General features: G+C 42.1%; 1 protein-coding gene across 7 annotated transcripts in view; it reads left to right on the plus strand.

The window, feature by feature from the left end:
• The window catches only part of epb41l5 (erythrocyte membrane protein band 4.1 like 5), a 208,660-nt gene extending 191,142 nt beyond the window's left edge, over positions 1 to 17,518 (plus strand). For 3 of the 7 annotated variants that reach the window (XM_069934871.1, XM_069934872.1, XM_069934875.1), the window contains exons 23-25: positions 2,013 to 2,090; positions 3,302 to 3,390; positions 8,074 to 13,486. In XM_069934871.1, coding sequence (XP_069790972.1) covers positions 2,013 to 2,090; positions 3,302 to 3,390; positions 8,074 to 8,137 — 231 coding nt within the window. In that variant the 3' untranslated portion in view covers positions 8,138 to 13,486. Of the gene's footprint in view, positions 1 to 2,012; positions 2,091 to 3,301; positions 3,391 to 8,073; positions 13,487 to 13,511 lie in introns of those variants that run through there. The other 4 variants (XR_011356621.1, XR_011356619.1, XR_011356620.1 and 1 more) reach the window with 4 other exon arrangements.
• The last annotated feature ends 2,126 nt before the right edge of the window (positions 17,519 to 19,644 follow it).

A 19,644-nucleotide genomic window follows, 5' to 3' on the forward strand; every position in this document is an offset into this window, starting at 1 on the left:
ACGGGGGAGAAGGAGGCTGGAGCAGCTGGTTGGTGAGTACGGGGGCTGGAGGAGCTGGTGGGGGAGAAGGAGGCGCTCGAGTCGGGTACTGGCATTGTTTCGGCCAGCCCCCTTCTCCCCCGCCAGCCGCTCCATCCCCCTTCTCCCCACTCCTGAAATCAGTCATGATAGTGTGGGGACAGCCCGCGCCAGCTGCCCAACAGTGTGGGGACTGATTTCATGAGCGGGGCAGCGGGATCAATGTGGGGACGTTCCCACGCTTACAGCCCGCGCCAGCCGCCCAATAGCATGGGGACTGGGAGAGGAGCTGTCAGGCACTGGCCAGCTGACTGTCATCCGAATGCAGCCACTTTTAGGTGGCTGCATTCAGATGGCTGGGGAGGCCACTTTGTTGTGGGGATTATCCCTCTCGGAGGAGGGTTACCAAACTTGCCTTGCAGGGACCTCCTGCACATTCAGGTTGCCTTCCCACAGCCACATTTTGCCAAAATATGCGGCTTTACAAGTGGGCCAATTTCCCACCTGAAAGTGCCTATTGAGAGCAATTCTGCACAAGGTCACAGATACTCCATGGCCCTCGCCCCATATTCAGTGCTTGGATGCTGGTTCCATTCCCAGCCATACCACACTGGACTATTCACCAGCTGCCTCTCAGAACATAAGGGAGCATGATAAATGACCAATAGAATGAAAATGATTTTAGAGTGAGCCAGGTGGATGAAAAAATAAAATGTTCTGAATTTAGTAGGTCAAGAAGCATCAGTGAGAAAATACAGTGGACATATGACTCTATAACTCTAAAGAAAATAAGCACAGGAATAAGTCTCCCCAAGCCTGCCTCACCATTCTGCATTGCCATGGTTTATCTATCTCAGGCTTCGTCTTCTATTCTGTCTGAGTTTCTGATAGTCCTTGATTCCCTGATCTTCTAAAAATGCATCAACCCCTCTTTAAATACCTTTTGTGTTCTATTCTCCACATCCTCCGGGGTGGAAAATTCCAGAGATTCATCATCACCTTTAAAAAAAATTCCTATGCACCTCATTTTAAATGGCTGTTTCCCTCTAATCTTATAGAACCCTCTCCTTATTTGAGATCCAACTCACGAATACCCATGTCTGAAAGTTGTTACCTGAAATCTTTGCCGACAGCAACGTTTTCTGTGTTTCCGATTATCCACCTTTTCTGTGTTTGAATGAATGAGATGTTTGTGATCATCTGAGTGATTGGATGTTACTCACGGAACATGTGTGCAAACTGAATGCGAGTCGGCTAGTTCCCTGATAGCAAAGGGTTGAAATTAATTGGTTGATGTCATAAGCTCCAAGATACAGATAAAAGGTTTGTTTAGTGTGCTATCCAGGCAAGTCAACCTCTACATTGTACACAGTTAATGCAAAAAAAAGTGTTACAATGGATGCAATAGAAGTGCGGAGTTTAGTATCGCATCAGATAAAGGTACCAGTATAGTGTTAAAGTGAAGAGCATAGTTTAATTTGCAAGGCATCATTTTGTATGAATGGAAAATGCACTCAAGTTTCTGTTAACAGCAAGAGAGAATCTGGCCTTGAATCTGGAGGTACACGTATTCAAACCCTTGTAGCTTCTACCTGAAGGGATGGGGGAGACAAGAGTGTGCCATGGAAAGAAGAGAAAAGTACAGTGAGCTAATCCAAGGCCCCAATAATTAATTCCATCAGTTTAACTTGTACTTGGTCTTTTGTATATCCTCTACTTTGGGAGGAGAAGTGGATTATTTACTGCTTGGCCTGTTGCTATTGTTGCTATGGCTACTCCAGATATGCACATCATGTCCTGGCATGCCTTGCCCTCTTCACTATTGTTCACCACCTTCAATAACACAATTGGTGGGGAAGGAAGCAACATGCCTCCTTCCCTTCCAACATTGCAAAGTGGAGACCAAGAAATTCCATCCTTGTTCACCATATACTGGGGCCTTGGTTCAACTGGTTTACCTCTTGGCCTGACCATAAAGACTTGTGTGTCTGCAGGATGTTGCAGAAGATCTGGACAATCTGCTGTCAGCACTGAGTGAGAATCTGATCGACTTCACTGATCCCAGTCCCCTGGTACGTACAAATCGTTCTTTATTTATTCATTTATTCTTTTGATTGTGTGTGGATATTGCAAACCTTCTGTTTATTAGGTATTCTTTGTTGTTGGCAAAGTTCTCCAGTTAAGAGGCAAGGCCACAAATGCTTTTCTGCACCATTCCAAAGTCTGCCTGCTTATCTGTTTCTCAGTGTCCCAAGAGATATTTGGGGGCCTATAGACTACTCCAAGTACATTGGTTGCTCCCTTCCTATTTTTGACTTCCATCCACCCTGACTCAGTGGACACTCCTGTGTTCTTCCTTTCTATAGCCATGATGCTATCCATGACCAGTAATGCTACTCTCTCCTTCTCTTACCTCCCATCCTTTTCCTTTTAAAATACCTCATCCCCAGTACCTGCATCAGCCAATCCTGCCCTTCTGACAGCCAAGTCTCTGTAATGTCCACAACATCATAGTTCCACATACTGATACATGCTCTAAGTTCATCTCCTTTATTCCTAATTCTCCTAGCATTGACATAGACATATCTTGATCCCTCTAACTGACTAGATTTATGTTTCCTTCTCTACCTAATCCTTCTTCACAAACTCAGAAAACATTGCATCTGCATTTGATCATCTGTTCTATTCTCTGCACTAACATTTTTGTTCCCATCCCCCTGCCAAACTGCAGTAGTTTAAACACTCCCCAGTTACGACGGAGGACCTGTTTAATTCCAAATTAACTCTCACTTGGAGGAGAACTTGCCAATGATGTCGTTCACATACACCCTCTGCTCTTGTCCTTTTGAATGGTAAAGCTTGCATTTTCAGGAGGGGCTGTTGGAGGATCTGAGGTAAGTAATTGCTGTACAATTTGTATACCATCCCTGCAGCCAAAGAGCACTAGCAGTAAAGGGAATGGATATTTAAGTGAGTGAACATTAAGTTGCTTTTGGCTGGATGATGTCAGGCTGCTTGGCAGCAACATGGTATTAATCCAGGTAAGTGGAGAGATTTCCCATCACTGAACTCCTGAATGAGATTCAACCACACTGGTTGGAAGATTATCCCCTTTAAGATGATCCTATTGAGCCAAACTTACCTCAAATTTCACATTTCATGTTAACTTCATGGAAGAAATGCTCAGCAGCCTATTGTGCTTGTTTTTTGGTTATTGGATTTAATGTAAGGAGGGGTCGTTGCAAATTGAGTTTTTATTCACGATGCTTCTTCTGCCATGAAGGTGGTAAACCCAGTCGCTGGGCCTACGTTCTTTCCTGAACCATCATCCTTTCCAGCTCAAAGTTCTCTGGGGTCAACATTAACCAACAGGTAAAGTGTCTCTAATAATACCTATTTTGGAATAAATGATATGCTTTAAGCGATCCTTGTGCTCTGGTGGAAAAAAAGAACTGTATCGCAGCACTGGACAACATTTTTTACAGAAGGTTTGCTTCCTGGAAAAAAATTGGGAATTATGATGGATAACTTCAAGCTGAACACAAAGATAATTTCAGTTTTGCTGTAACACACGAGAAGTTGGAGAAACATCAAATTAACTTTTATCGAATTTAGCAAGCTTAGTCGCATAATGATGCTAACACATGATTTGCTGCTACTCAACATCTGATGCCTCTCGTGTCAGTGTCCTACAATAGTTGGCCAGCATTGATAGATTCCAGTCACCCTGATACTGCTTTTCCATGGTTGCAATATCCTGGTGAAACCCTTCAGTAGGTTCTTCACTGACTACACCAAGATCAGCAGGGAAGAAGTCCAAGTGCAAATGCAGAAAATGAATTTGCAATGACATGTTTCATTTCATGGTTTTGTCTGCTTGAAGTGTATTGTTCATCAGCAGGATGTAGTTTGGTATTCTGTAGTTCCCAAGAAAATTCTCAACAATATCTTTAAATGGAGCAGCATGGTTAGTGTAGCAGTTAGTGCAATGTTGTTACAGCACCAGCGATTGGGACCGGGGTTTGAATCCCACACTGTCCATAAGGAGTTTGTACATTCTTTCGTGGGTTTTCCTCAGGGGCTCTAGTTTCCTCCCACTGTTTAAAACATATCAAGGGTGTAGGTCAATAGGATGTTACTGTGCTGTACGTCTAAATTAAAAAATTTTAAATGTAAAAAAATGCCTTCCAGGCCTAAGTACCCTCACTGAGACATGCTTGGACTGACCAAAGCAGCTTGCTTTGTGGGAAATATCCGAGTAGACTTAAAGTATGATAAAAATCACAAAAATGGGTTATATCCTTTTTTTAAAAAAAGGTACATTTTCAGGCGATTTTTGTGATTAACAGCCCAAAATCCATAAAATATAACCAAAAGTATTCAGGAAGCAAAATCTTCGTTGTCCAGTGTAATTAAGTTTTATGGCAGTTGTGTTTAATGTTGAAGATAATATTCTGTGTGATACAAAAGAGCTGCCCACTTATGCTGGTTACTCCATCCACATAAAATTTAACACCACTTTGAACAAATCAATCATGTTTTTGTCTTTTTCTAATATAACTGAACTTCCTAAAATCAAATAAGCTGATTTTTTTTAATATAAGAAAAGCCAATTATAAATTTAAAGTTATCAATTGAACTGTGATCTCTGATCGCTTTGTTCCTTTTTATTTTGCTACTCCAAAGTCTGGTGCTGCTTTTATAACTAATTCCCAGAATTGTGACACTAAATTTGTTTAACAATGTCTGTGTGTGTGTGTGTGTGTGTGTGTGTGAGAGAGAGAGAAACAGAAATCAATGTTCTGCTGACATGACACTTCAAAAAATGCATTAGTGAGGTTGAGAGAATATATGTAGCTTATTTAATTTTCTTTATGTTCTGTTCAATTTAGAAGTCATCTATAATTAGCTGAGCACTGAAGGGAATTGAGAGGAAAGGCAATGATTGAGCAGATAGGGGAGAGGTGGATATAGTGGAGCTGGAGGTTTGAAGCAAGTGGGGGTGTAGGAGAGCATGGAGAAAGCAATATTGGAGGGCCCAAGATCACAACTACTCTGTGGCACTTGCCTCACATTCTGTCCTTAGATGCAGGTTCTTTTTCTCACTGCCCCTTAGAAAATTAAATGGCTGATGGAATGAAAATTATTTCAGAGTGAGCCAAACAGCACAACCTTAAAGCTTGCAGCATCTTGTGAGATTGACTTGCGTATTCCATTATGTATTAGGATCCACTAGCATTCTTAATAACAACCTCTAGTCCTCACTGCTGTGTTCCATTGATTTCATGTTTGACCATTTTAATTTCCTTCACAGATGTCACTGCTGTGTTCCATTGATTTCATGTTTGACCATTTTAATTTCCTTCACAGATGCCCTCTGTAGTAATCTGTAGATTTGTGGCCTTGAGTCTTTCTGACTCATCCCAACATTTATAGCCCACCATCATTTATGTCAAGAGCTTTGGCTTTCATGCCTATGTTATGGAGTCCAGAGGACCCCAAATAGCAGCAGCAATAGATATGCACCACAACACAGGGTTACTTAAACAAAAGTAGTTTTTAATTGAACAAGAAAACAGAATTAAACTTCAGCTTATTACTTAACATACTTAACCTATTTAATCCCCCCTCTAATATTAAGCGCAGGTGTGTGTAATGTATATTTAAGATTAGAAAAATTCTTTGGACAACAGTCCAATTTCACTGGTTGCAGGCAATTCTTGTACTGTGCATAGAAGTTAGCATTAACAAAGTTCACCAGTCTTTAGTGCTGAACAGGCAAATGGATACCACTCAGGAGGGTTCTTGCTGCTTTTCAAAGAGAGATTCCTTTCCAATCAGCCTTGCTGATGAAACTTTTCCCCTTCAGGGTTCTCCAGATGATCTTCTTTCTTTCAGGTCACCTTTCAAACAGACAGCCTTCTCCTTTGCCTTCCAAAGGTTTGCCAGCTTTGTCCTTCTGGAACTGATTTCTGTCTCCTCTCTCTCTGTTTCACATCCTCTCTCTCTGAGAGAAAAAACTATTCTCCCCTGCCTGCAAAAATCACATGTTCTCCCAGGCAAGCTGTATGTCAATACTTTGTTGCTCTTTTGCAAAAGGTATTCTGCAAAAGTCCTGCAAATTCTGTGTTTTAAAATTTGTGTGTGCAAGCTCCTCTAGCAATTCCTCCCAAGCTACCTCAAAATACTCTGTCACACCTAAAATTGGACCGTCCATTAATGTCCAATAATAGGGAGCAACTGGTGCAGAGCGAGTTGGGGAGGTGCACACAAGGATTGGAGCTGAAAGTCATCAGATTTACGTGGTTTAAAATGTAGAAATAATTTGAGTCTTCCTGGCATTCAACAACAAAATTGTATTTCTTTCAAAAAATGTTTAGAATAGTTAGCTTAAAAAGTAAATTATTGTATATTTCAGCATATAAATCAAGTCAAAAAACCCTAAAAAAAATAGGGGTTGACATAAGCCGGATATACTTTGAGACCTTAAATTCAGCTCAAAATCCAGTCCACACTCATTTGGCGTATAAGTCGACCATGGAAGTGCCCATTTGGCGTATTAGTTGACCTTGGAAACACCTCCCCACTGCTGGAGCCGCTGTCCTCTGACACCGCTCCACTGCTGGGCACCGCCATAACCCATCCAAACATTATATAAATATGTAGCCTGAGGTCCCCACTCCTATCCAGGAGCCTGAGGCTGCTGCTTCTGCCCAGTAAGCTGAGGTCAGCACTCCTGCCACGTAGGCCAAGGTCATCGCTCCTTCTCGGGAGAATGAGGGCGCCAGTACTTCTAGGTGGCAGAAGCAGTGACCTCTTCTCTGGAGCAGGAGCGGTGACCTCGTTATCCCAGCAGCAGAAGGTTCCCGCTCCCTCTGGGAGAATAAGGTCGTCACTCCTGCCATAGGTCCGAAGTTCTCTCCTGCCGGGAGAACAATGTAACCGCTTTTAAACTTTTTTTTAAAACTTGCTTAATTTAAACTTTGTTACTTGGCAATTGGGGTGTTTTAAAAAATGTTGGGTTGCTGCGGGAGGCCCATACAGCTTGAAAATGGGGTCAACTTGTTCGCCATAAAACCATTAAAATTAGGCTAAAAATCTATCTGCTGATTGACTTGTATGTCAAAATATACAGTAAATAAAACAAAATAATGTTTGCAATGCTGACTTTTACAATGGACCTCCCATTGAAATCAATGTGCCATGCTGAGCTGGTGTGAACCAAGTGGTGAACTCCCCAGCCAGACATCAAAGGTTCCTTTTATTATCACTTTTATTTATTGTTTTATTAAAAATATTATATGCATGATATACTTCAACTTTTGTCACCACGAGCATTGCATGGCACCCCTAACAATAGGAGAAAGCGAAGCAAAGGGGAGTTCCTCCACAGACACTGAATATCCAATTCTCCCACTCCTCTCAAGCCACACAGATTCTCGTCCACAACATCAGCAACTGAGCTCCAGATCCAAACCTCCAAAAGGATCAGGAAGTCTTCAGCATCTGAGGCCCTTCAGGATCCCTTCTTGTCCTGAGCACCCTCTCGAATTCCAGTTCCCATACCTGGTTCCTTTGAGCCAGTTGCCCGCAGCCTGTGTGAGTCTTTTGACCGCTGAGCCCTTTGTTGGTCCATGCCATGGTCACCTTCCTATTGGGTTGTCTCCCATGCTTCTCCTCGGTGGGGGGGGTCTCCCCATTTCTAGTGCCCTGCACCGGTCCACTGCCCCACTGGAGTCTGAAACCCCTCAAGATACGCTGCCCAGTACTGGCGCCGCTGTCTTGGGCACGGACCACATGATTGCAGCATTTAAAAGAAAAACATAATCGGCTAATTTAATAGGCTATTTAAAGCTTGTTGGTGGTAGAACTGTATCTCTGCTCCCCGCTATCCCGGTCCGTGCCAGTGGCATTGCTGCTGTATTTTTTTTTTGCTGTCTTGGCTCTGCTGTCAAACTTAGTGTCCAGATGAACAGAAATTGGTGGCATGTTTCCAATTGGACTTGTTGAGTCAGTGTGAAAGGTACTGAAATGTTTATTGCTTGCCTCCTGCAGCAACTCCATGAAGAATATGGAGAGGACGGTGAGGCCAAAGGGGCTGTTGACAACGGAGTTGTGAGAACTGTGCAGGGATCGCCTTTGACCTGCTTCAGAGATGAACGTGCATTCAGAGTGCAAGAGGAGTAACCACATTGATATCCTCCTTTTGTGCAAGATTCCAATCAGCTGGACCAATAGAAAGAGCAGGACATCCCCCAGGAAGAATCTTTCTGTATGAGCCCACATCAAACTTTAAATTAATGGATTTTAGTTTCTGAGACAGAGAATGTAAATTCCTCCAATCTGCTGATGAATTAAAAGATGGACAGGGCAGAGATGTCCAGAGCAACATTGAAACTGGAGCGACTACAATCAATTATCTCAAGAGAAGCAAAGACTCAACTTCTGGGATGGAGATAATTTTGTGTTGACTACTGATCTTATTTTCAGAAGCTGAAGTGATACTAAAGGTTATTCAAAGGCTGCAAACAGAGAGCTGTGGCGGCGGGGATCCCATCCCATCAGTTCAAGCTAATCTTTTGAATGTGACTTCCAGTAGGAACCAGTGGGTAGCAGGATCATCCTTTCAACATCTTCAATGTCGTTTTTGAGAACAGTGACTGCATCAGGTAACTGAGATGCACGGCAGCCACTCTAGAGATCCTGGCTTCAAACCTGGGGCATTGGTTGAAGGGAATGGGAAAATCACTGCTTCTCCTTGTCTCTTTGTGCTCTCACAGAGCGGTTTTAATCTTTCAATGTTGATGTTCGTGGCTAGGGACCTTTTGAAGGGCCATATCAAAAAAGGATATATTTGTTCATTGCTTCTTCAACAGTGCAAAGTGCTTCAGTAATTGCCTTCAACATTCTAGAGCAGTACATAGTTCCATCTGAGACCCTCTATTGGATGTCATAGACTTGAAGCAAAATGGTTTGTGGAGAAAATCCTTCTCACTGGGCCTGGAAAATTCAGCCTGTAATCATATGTATTATCCTGACACCTTTTGAACCAATTCATCATGCAATTTTTTTCTCTTTAATCTCTTCTGTTCTTCTTAAGGTCTGCCTTTTTCCTGACCCATCTCATTCCAATTCCCTTGGTCTTCTTCCCCTTCCCCTTCCCCACCTCACCCCCGCCCCCCCCAAAAAAAGCCTGTAGCATACATTTAGCCTGATGTTGGCTTTGAGTGGGTAACCTGGGGTGACCAGTTGTTTCCATGCACTCTCCTGCCGCAGGAAGGAGTTCACTTCTCCTGACATTATCACTGCCCTTTGAGGGCTTGGGTTTGTTTTTACTGGAAAAGATGTCTTCATTTATCTTGTGAACTGCTGTATTTCCATACACATTCAGAAGAAGTCTCCTGATTGTTTTCTGATTCATATCATTATTTAAAATGTTGATGCTTCATAGATATCATGATCTCATGCCTCGTAAACTGGGCCTTTGGCTCATGAAATCCATGCTGGCTATCAGTCGCACATCTACTGTGATCTATCATCATCCCATTCTCCCCACATCCCTTTCCACCACTCAACTGCTCATAAGGGGCAAATCACAGCACCCACTTAACCAACCAACCTACATGTCTTTGGGACATGAGTGGAGACCAGAACACCTGGGGGATGTTACGCCATTACAGGGAGAGCATGCAAACTCCACCCAGACAGCAGCAAAGGTAAGGATTGAATGCAGGTCACTGGAGCAGTATAGTAGCAGCACAGTGTTAACACAGAGCTAACACACCATACAGCTACATGTCCACGCAATCGTAACCAGTTCTGCAGTCTTGTATTGATCATGTCTTAACAGAATAGGGAGGATCACTGCTCTCACTTGGATCATTTGTATAGGTCCTTCCGAGGTGACACATACCTGAGCTATGGACACCCATATGAGCAAGTATTTGGGAGATTAGCAGCATGGATTAGCTGGCTGCTGTGGAACTGCTGACGTGTTGTGTTGGGTGGGAAGGAAGCATTTCCACATGCCTTCTCTCACCCCACCATTCAAGGAGTGGGTGAAGCTGATCGGAACTAGGAGTGCTGAGTAGACTCATTCACTGAGTCAATGAAGCCGGCTGGTGGCCCCTCTTCCTGTGCCAACTGCTATCCCACCACAGCCGTTTCTGTTCCTTTTCTGCACACTGCTTTTGTTCACGTCCGACTTACAAACAATTCAAGTTACGAGCAGTGCTCAGGAGTGAAAACCTGTTGGAACCTTTCAAGTTTATTGTCACATCTGCAATGAGAAATTTTGTTTCACTAGCAGGCCAGCTGGACAATTCATTTACAGTACAGCTAGTAAAAACGCAGATCAGAAGTTCAGAGTTATGGGATAGATCAGTTGATACAGATATAAAGGCAAAATAATTTTACAGGTGTGAAATACATTGAGGAGCTGATAATAGCAAGAAAGAAACTGCCCTTGAATCTGGTGGTGTGATATCACATTCATCAATCTTCCAGATGGGAGGAAGGTGAAGAGAATGAGCAGGGGACTGCTTGAATCTATAAATAAGCAATGGATCAATGCACACTTCATAGAAGTATTATTAAGTCATGCAGCTCCTTTGCCTGCAGTGACCTGCTTAATGTACTGCATCCTATTACGTCAGGCAAGAGTACACGTTTCCCATTCCCTGCCAGGGAAGATGTTTCCATTTTAATCACTACGTTGTCTCATTGGTGCCATGGATTTGCTCTCTTAATCATAGGATCTGCTTCATGTAATTTGTGTATTTCTCCCACCCAGCATGCCCAATTTCAGACTGCTGCATATTTTGAATAGTTGTGGTAGGTGGTTAAGAGGACATCATGCACCTTCCCACCCAGCTGTGTCTCCTCTCAAAGATGCTGTTTATTGCTGTTTATGATTCCTGGATTAGCAGCAGCTGAATGCAGCCTTGCTGGAGTAGCAAGCCCTGTTGCATCATTGCTCATTGTCACACCATTGCGCCTCAGGCATGGCAGCATAGCTTCCTTCTTGTTAAGGAGCCTGAGTTGTACGGCATGGGAACAGGCCCTTCAACCCAACATTCCTGCTGACCAACTTATCAACCTCGTCCCATTTGCCCGCATATCTATCTAAACCTCTCCTATCCATGTACCTGACTCAATATCTTTTAACCATAACTCCTCTGACAGCTCATTCCACATACTTACCATCCTCTTGAGTAAGAGAGATATGCCACTGTACCAAAATCCTGAGTGTAATGCAACCCTGTTTCTGTATTTTGGGATGAATTCCCATGATAGATGGAAATCCCATCTATCTGTTTTGGCTGAGCTTATGTTATTCCTTAATAGTTCACCAAGCAATGTGCCCAACACTCCTCCCTCCATATTTAAACGGCCAAAAAAAATCCTTGATTGAATGTTTATTCATCTCATTGCTGTTTTAAGTTGTTTTTGAATACTTTGGTGTAAAATGAGTGTCATGTTTTTCTCAGCTCTCTACTTCACTGTACAAACCACTGAAATATCTGAACATCTACTGTATAATGTGAGTAGTTTGTGTTATTTTTCCTTTTGTTTTACAAGATTATTGTTTGGAAAATGTAACCTGCACACTCTAAGCAAAATCCTTAACCAGCACACCATCGTTGTTCTGTAATGTAATTTTATTTAGGTTGTAATTTTTGTCTTTTATTAGCGTGTAAATTTGGAAGTTTTGTAAAGGAATGCATCTAACAACAAGGGGAATCTGACTTAATACTGCAATGGCAATTTATAATCAGACCTGGCAGCTGTTATGACTAATGTAGAGTGAGATTCATTTTCTTAATATGAATTAAATTAAATCACTTTCATGTGATTTAACTCCTTATCCTGTGAATCGTGGATGCAAAAAGCTCAAACACATAAATCTCTTCTGTGGTGGTCTTCAATAAATACACAAGTTAAAGACAGCTTGACATTCCTGTAAAAAAGATGGCTAGGTTCCACAAAGATTTACAAGTTGGTTATAATGCACAGAAAGGCAGCTCCCGGTTGTATCGAGCTGACCAGGACATGGAATGATGATGTTCTGCTCTTTGTCTCAGTTCAGTGTGTAATATAATCCTTCCTTAGTGCCAATAGGAATAGTTTAGTCATCTTGTTCATGTGGATTATGTGTAAATCCTACTTTCCAGCTTTTACTCCAGAGCCCTGCACGTAATGACATTTTAAGCATTTGTCCAGATACTTTCAATTTTAAATTTAGAGGTACAGCACAGTAACAGGCCCTTCCAGCCCAGGAGCCCACGCTACCCAAATACACCCATGTGACCAATGACCCGACTAACCACATCTGTATTTGGAAAGTGGCAGGAAACTGGAGCACCCAGGGTAAATCCACATGGACAAGGGGTAAACATTCAAACTCCTTCGGACAATAGTGGATTTGAAGCCAGGTTTCTGACACTGTAATAGGATTGTGTTAACTGCTATGATAATCATGCTCCCCAAATGTGGTGAGGATTGTCATTCTTTCAGGTGGTAGGTATGTCGTGAATTCTCTGAGTCTGCTGCCACTATTTCCATTTCTGTTCTATCACCATGTTCTGGCCAGCTGCCGACTCTCTTCCCTCTCACTTCTATACTGACTGTCTCCCCACTACACTCTCCATCCTGATCAATGCGAAATGTTGACCATCCTTTACCTCCACAGATCTTGCTCAAGCTTCTGGCTTTCTCCAGTAGTTTATTTGCTTCAAACTTGCACTGCTTGTTGAGTGATTTTTTTTTTCCTCTCTCTTCTAATCTTTTCATTTAATATAAGCCGTGGATATTGTTTTCTTTGCTAAGGGAAATGTGTCCTTCCTATAACCTTGTCTGGACCAACCTTAATGAAATGTCCCCTTGATTATCTTGTTTTAAGGCCAGCCTGGTCAGTCACTCCTCCTAGATGTCACACTCAGGCCCTGGTATAATCCTTGTAAATCTCCCCTTGCCTCTGTCCAAGCCTGAACTCTTCCTAATGGAAAGGGCACTTCCCATGCTCTGTGCAGAACTTGGTGAAGCTTCAGTTTCCTTTAACTGGCAGGCTATCTCTAATCAACCAGGTCTAGGAAGTACCAGCTACAAGCCCTGAAAAATAAATGTCCTGGAGCAATGTAGTACTGAGTTTTACATTCTCATTACTGTCCAGGTAAAGGGGTCTCTGCAGTGATTCTGCTTGGTATATATCTATAGAAAAAGAAGAAAGTTTAGGGGGATACATCAAGGGTAAGAAGAAAGTTTAGGGGGATACATCAAGGATAAGTTTTTACAGAGAATTGTGGGTGCCTGGAATGCTTTGTCAGGGGTGTTCATGGAGGCTAGAACAATAGAGGCATTTAAGAAACTTTTAGATGGGAAAAATATGGGGTTGAGGTAGGGAGGGTTTCATATATATGGGTCGGCCCCACAAGGCCTGTACTGTGGTCTGATTTATGTTCTATTTTGTAATGTTGCACCTTCCTGCAATTTAGGGCTCCAATGGAAAGATCAATCAATGTGGAAAAAGGGCAACGTGAGAGTACCATTGAGAAAATAAGAACAAAAGAAATAGGAGCAGGAGGTGGCCATCCAGCCCATCAAGTCTGCTCTGCCATTCAATGAGATCCTGGCTGACTTGATGATATGCTCATCTCTCCACTTACCTGCCTTTTCTCCATATCCCTTAATTCCCTTACTATGTAAAAAAATCTATCCAACTTTGTCATAAATATACTTACTGGAACAGGCTCCACTATTTCAATGGGCAGCAAATTCCATAGATTCATCACCCCCTGGGAAAAGCAGTTCCTCTTTTCCATTCTAAATCTACTATCCTCAACCTTGAGGCCATGTCCCCTAGTTCTAGTCTCCCCCACCGATGGAAACAACTGACCTACCTCTATCTTATCTATGCCTTTCATAATTTTATATGTTCTTATAAGATCCCCCTCATTCTTTTGAATTCCAAGATCAAGATTCAAAATTCAATTTATTGTCATTGTAATAAACCTGTGTCATATTACATGAAATTGCTTTGCCTGATGTAAGGCAGACAGATTCGCCATTGGCAGAAATTGCCTGAAGCACTTCTTACAGTCAGAGGAAGAAGCAAAGGAGAGTCCCCCCAGAGTCATCGAGTGTCCATAGATTTGCCTGCCGCACTTTCTCAACCACACAGAGTCCAGTCTAAACCATTGGCAACCTGAGATCCAGATTCAAACCTCTGACAAGGTCAGGAACCCCTCAGTGCCTTCAGGACCCCCTCACATCCCAGTTCCAATAACTGGTACCCCTTCAGCCAGTTTTGAGCTAGACTCCAGCAGTCTGCAGCCTGGCACGTCTCCCGACATCAGTCTCCAGCAGGCCACAGCCTCTGGGTTCCTCGCCTCGAGTCACCAGCAGCCCACTGCATGCGTGGGTATTTCAGCTGGTCTGCCGCCATGGTCACCGTCCCATGGATCGCCGCCTCTGCTTCTACTTCTTAGATGGGGGATGGTCTTCTGGTCCTTCGCTCCCCTGGAGTCTGCAATCCCTCGTAGCTGCTACCGATCATAGGTGCTGCCATCTTGGTCATGGGATTTCAAATAAAACTACCATTCGCTCCTTTAATTAGCCATTCAAAGTCTGTGCAGAGCTGATGGCAGTGAACTAGGTGGTTGGAGCGCTATATCTCTGCTGTCTGTGGGTCTACACCAATGTCAGTGCTACTGTTACAGTGGCTCCAGCAGCACTGCCATTTTCAAAATCTAGCGGGTACAGTCCCAGACGACTCAATCTCTCCCCATTGGCTTACCCCTCATCCCTGGAATCAATGTGGTGAAACTTTTCTGCACTGCCTCCAAAATCGATGCATCCTTCGTCAAGTAAGGAGAACACAGTACTCCAAAATCGGTACATCCTTCGTCAAGTAAGGAGAACGCAGTACTCTAGATGCAGCCTCACCAGTAACCTGCACAGCTGCAACATAACCAACCTCCCTGCTCCTAAGTTCAATCCCTCGAGCAATGAAGGCCAACATTCTTGATCATCTGCTGCACCTGCAAACCAATCTTTTGTATTTCATGCACAAGCCCTCCCGAGCCCTTCTGCATGACAGCATGCTGCAATCGCTTTCCATTTAAATTATAATCTATTTTTCTTTCCAAAGTGGAATAACCTCACATTTCCCAACCTTGTACTCCATGTGCCAGACCCTTGCCCACTTGATTAACCTATCTATAGCTCTCTGCAGACTCTCCTTATCTTCTGCACAATTTGCTGTGTTCAGCAGCCCGATTATTTCACACGTGGGAGGAGGGAAAGGAGAATGTGTCTGGGATGGAATGGGTCTTCAGTATGTTGTCTGCCTTTCCTTGGCAGTAGGAGATGTAGATAATGAAAAGGTGGGAGGTTGGTGTGATGGTGATAAAACTGAGAACTCAATTTGAACAGATTGGTTTCATGTATAGGGAAAACTCACAACAAAGTATAATGCTATTTATTTGATCTTTTACACAGTGGTAGACAATTATTGGACTTTCCACCTCCTTCCATCAAAATAGGAATCGTTTGCACACCAGCAAAAATTTAACTTTGATTCTTAGTCTCTGAAAGTATCAAGGGGTATGCAATAAAGTCTGGGAAAAGTCATGAGATGAGCCATGAACTGATCAGATGTTGGAGTGGGTTCAGGGACTGAATACCTCACTCCTTGACAGTCCAGTTCTTGGTTTTGCTGGCATGTTAATGACTTTTTCTGCAGTCAGTGTGTTGCAGTCACTGGAGCACACAACAACAGCATGTGCAACTGAAGGGGCTTCTGGTGAACTTGTAGCTGCAAATTTCTCCTTATTCAGAATGGCAGACATGGAGAACTGTGTTTTATTTTCACAGAAACTTCATTTACTGAAAGAGACAATTTGGTCAAAAGTGTGTGCATGTGTATGATTTTACCGTGTCCTCCAAGTAGGCCTATTGATGTGTTCTTTACAGATATCTATCCAACGACCTTGTGATCATTACTACTGAAGCGTCTTCCTTGACCTTTACTCGTATCTATTTTTTATCCAGCTCTCCTTGAGGACTCTAACCATGTTCTTTTAACAATCTCAAATCCATGTCATTTGGTCATATCAACCAGCATGGAAATGTAATGTGTTTGTAGTTACTTTAGAAGGTCATCATCATGACAAGCATCTAAAAAGAAACTATGATTAATTTTCTACTACTTTTAATGTAACATCTGGAATATACAAAAAAAAAATTGGATTTGAAGGTAACCAGGCCAATGAAACTGAATGTTGGGAGACTGCTGTCTGTACCCAACAAGCTGCTTGCTCAGACAGTCAAGGAGGGGCCTGGCTTTAATCTGCTAAATTTGTTGCTTTAAAACAAAATGTTCATGATTTATTGTGTGTCTCCAGTTGTTCTGAAGTCTGGTTCCTTTGTCATAATTTCTTAATCTAGCAAATTTTCATTCCAAATTTAATTGTGAATTTAATCATCTCAGTCATCATGGTAGCACTTGGGATCAATTTTACAGACCTCTGTCTACTAATTCAAAGACTTAACCAATGGATGCCCTAAGATGTCAGCTGGGGGAAGCTTTTAGAAATGCGGTAAAATTCCTGGCGTTTAATACTGCACATTGTTCTGACCTTGAATACACAGGCTAAAAAATTTTTTTTTAAAACAGAAAAGGGGTTTGCAAAGGAAATTCTGATAGGGGAAGGGAGTGCAAATAATTCAAAAGAAAATACTGCTGATGCTGGACATTTGAATTAAGAACACAACATTCTATAAATATTCAGTAGGTCAGTCAGCATCCTTGGAGAGGGGAACAAAGATGATGGATGTTTATTTGTAATTGGATAGTATTTTTACATCATTGATACAAATACTATGGGGCAAATCAATGAATGTCCATAACACAGAAAGAGGTCATTCAATCCATTGTATTTGTTCTGGTTGAAAACAAGCACAGTAAGGTTCTGAAAAAAATTAATAATCTAGACTTGGAGGCACAATAATAAAGGATTGATCCTGATCTCGGAATCAAAATCCTAGGTCACTAAAATGCAAACTAGTGCAAGTTGGGAGTAGATCAGTCTTGTCTCTGAGGCCTTACTTTAATAGGCTGTCAACCAGTGACACATCAATGTGATTCTTGACAGATTATCACTTGTTGAATGAACTGGATGAATCCCCTTGAGGGAGTTAAAATAGAAAAGGTTCTAAGTATACGTGTATTTAATAGCTTGTGCACCTGGTAGGACCACTATCTCCAAATATAAATTCCTGTCAATTTAGAACTTCCTTGTAAAAGTGTAATTTTCACTCGTCCTTGAGCTGTAATTTATTATTTTGATGTTAACTTCACATTTTGCTACGTCTTCACTAGTTTTGTCAGTTCATGCATAGACCAATATTAAAGGCACTGACATTGGTTAAAAATTGTGGTTCATAGATTTTTGTACATTTATACAATTTGGGTTTTATTTTCTGCGTACAATAAAAATGTTCTTTGATTCAACTGGCAAGAAGTTCAGTGTATGCTTTCAATTTTCGATGCATCTTTTGTAGACATTGACCTCTGTAAACCTGAAGTCAGGTAAAACTTTGCTAACCATACACTTTCTCTGCTGCTCTTTTTCTCACCACATTCTGCATTGTATCCTACTACCTTACTTTTATTTTTTTAATCCTTGTTTTAAAATACCACCAAAACCTTGCACTTTCTTTCAACTACAGTTTTCACTTTGGATGCTCCTCAAGTGAAATCCTGGTTTCTTCATCTTTGGCTATAATGCATCTCTAATATCCATTGTTACACTTTTGACAGCTGCATCTTTTAACGGTACCTTGTTGAAGCTATGGTCCTCTCTCTTCTCTTCTAAGATGCTCTTCAAATCTTGCCTCAAGTTTTTGTTCCACCAGTTCTACTGATGCAGGTAATTTAACCCATTGCCAGACAGTTGCCTGCATATCTCAATGGATGTGCCAAAGTCCATTACTCACGTTGGCTTAAATCAGCAGTAATACCCTCCAATGTGCTGCTCATGCGTTTGCTGCCCCAGTTCCTCTCTGAATATTATTCATAGAATCCAGTGGGACAGGATAATGTAAACTCAGCTTAACTGGTAGAGCAGCTCCATCAAAAGAAAGGGAGAAATCAGTTACTGGAGCAAGGTAAGATTTGTTTTATTTACTTAAGTAATGCAATTAAACAGCAAAATGTTTTAAATAAATAGACTTATCTTAGAGTCTTTATGTTTTAATATTGTTACTACAGGGGTGTAAAGATTTCAAATATTATGATGAAGATTGCAGAGTAAATACCACATATATTCATTCTATTTAAATTGTTTAATGTGGAGAAGCAATGTTTGTTGATTGATTAGTTTAAAATAATGCTAATGTTAAATCTTGAAGAATATCCAGATTAGGGCATTAATTTAGACAGCATGGAAACGGGCCCCTTGACCCAAATTGCCTATGCCACCCAAGCTGGTCCCAGTCACCTGGTTTCAAACCATCTCCCCCAAACCTTTCATTTCATTCTTCCAAAGCAATTCCTTGCAATTGACAACTTCAGTTCTTTGGCAGCTATTGCGGGAAGTGCAGATTTCCATTTATGGGGTATGTGTTTGCTGATGGGGTTTAAATTTAAATCTAGACGTACAGCCCAGGCCCACGAGCCTGTGCCGCCAAATTGCACCCAATTGACGTACAGCCTGATACTTTTTTTTTGAACGTTGGAAGGAAACTAGAACCCATGGGGAAACCCCACACAGGCACGGGGAGAATGTACAAACTCCTTACAGTCTGCACGGGATTCAAACTCTTGGTCCTGTAACAGCATCTGCCACACTAACCATGCTGCCCACGGTGGGCCCAGTAGATTATTTGTGAGGTTATGCCCTTCTTTCTTTCCTAACACATCACTTTATGGTTATTAATACCATCCTGAATGTCCCTTCTCCACTTTGAACAGTCATGGGTCAGAGATTCCAAGGAGCAATGAGGATGTTGCATTCTTTGGGAACATCTTGGAATCTTTTCACTTGATTGCCTGGTAATTCATGGTCATATCAGAGCTCAGATTATAGTGTCTTTTACTTTGGTTCTGTGAATAATACGTCTCAGTCTGGCAGTGCACGAGACCAGGGGCAGACATGTCAGCAAGGGAATGGGTAGAGAATTGAAATGAGTGGCAGCTGGGAGATCCACACTATTGCAGCAGACAGAGCCGAGGTACGCAGTGAAGCACTCTCCCAGTCTGCACCCAATCTCTCTAATGTAGTGGAGATCACAATGAAGTGAAATGGCCTGCCCCATTTTGCTGTTTGAAATGAGGGTTTCAGTACTGCAGATGTTGGCCTGGGAGAAATTGTTTGCTCATCCTCCTGGTGAACTCAGAAGCATGAGCGAGGAGAGAAGTGATCATTGCTGCCTTTAGGAGTGTGGTGGTATTATTGAAAGTAGACAGATTATATTTGTTCTGAACTAAGCTATCAAAATGGTGCAAATAAAGTATGGTAATTGTAAGTGGGACTCCAACAGGAAGAGCAAAGAGTTTGAAACAATATTTACTGAAGTATGCAAAGTTTCTAACAGAATTTCAGACAATTAGTGAGGTGACGGATG

This window comes from Narcine bancroftii, chromosome 4, assembly GCF_036971445.1.
Source record: "Narcine bancroftii isolate sNarBan1 chromosome 4, sNarBan1.hap1, whole genome shotgun sequence".
NCBI lineage: Eukaryota > Metazoa > Chordata > Chondrichthyes > Torpediniformes > Narcinidae > Narcine > Narcine bancroftii.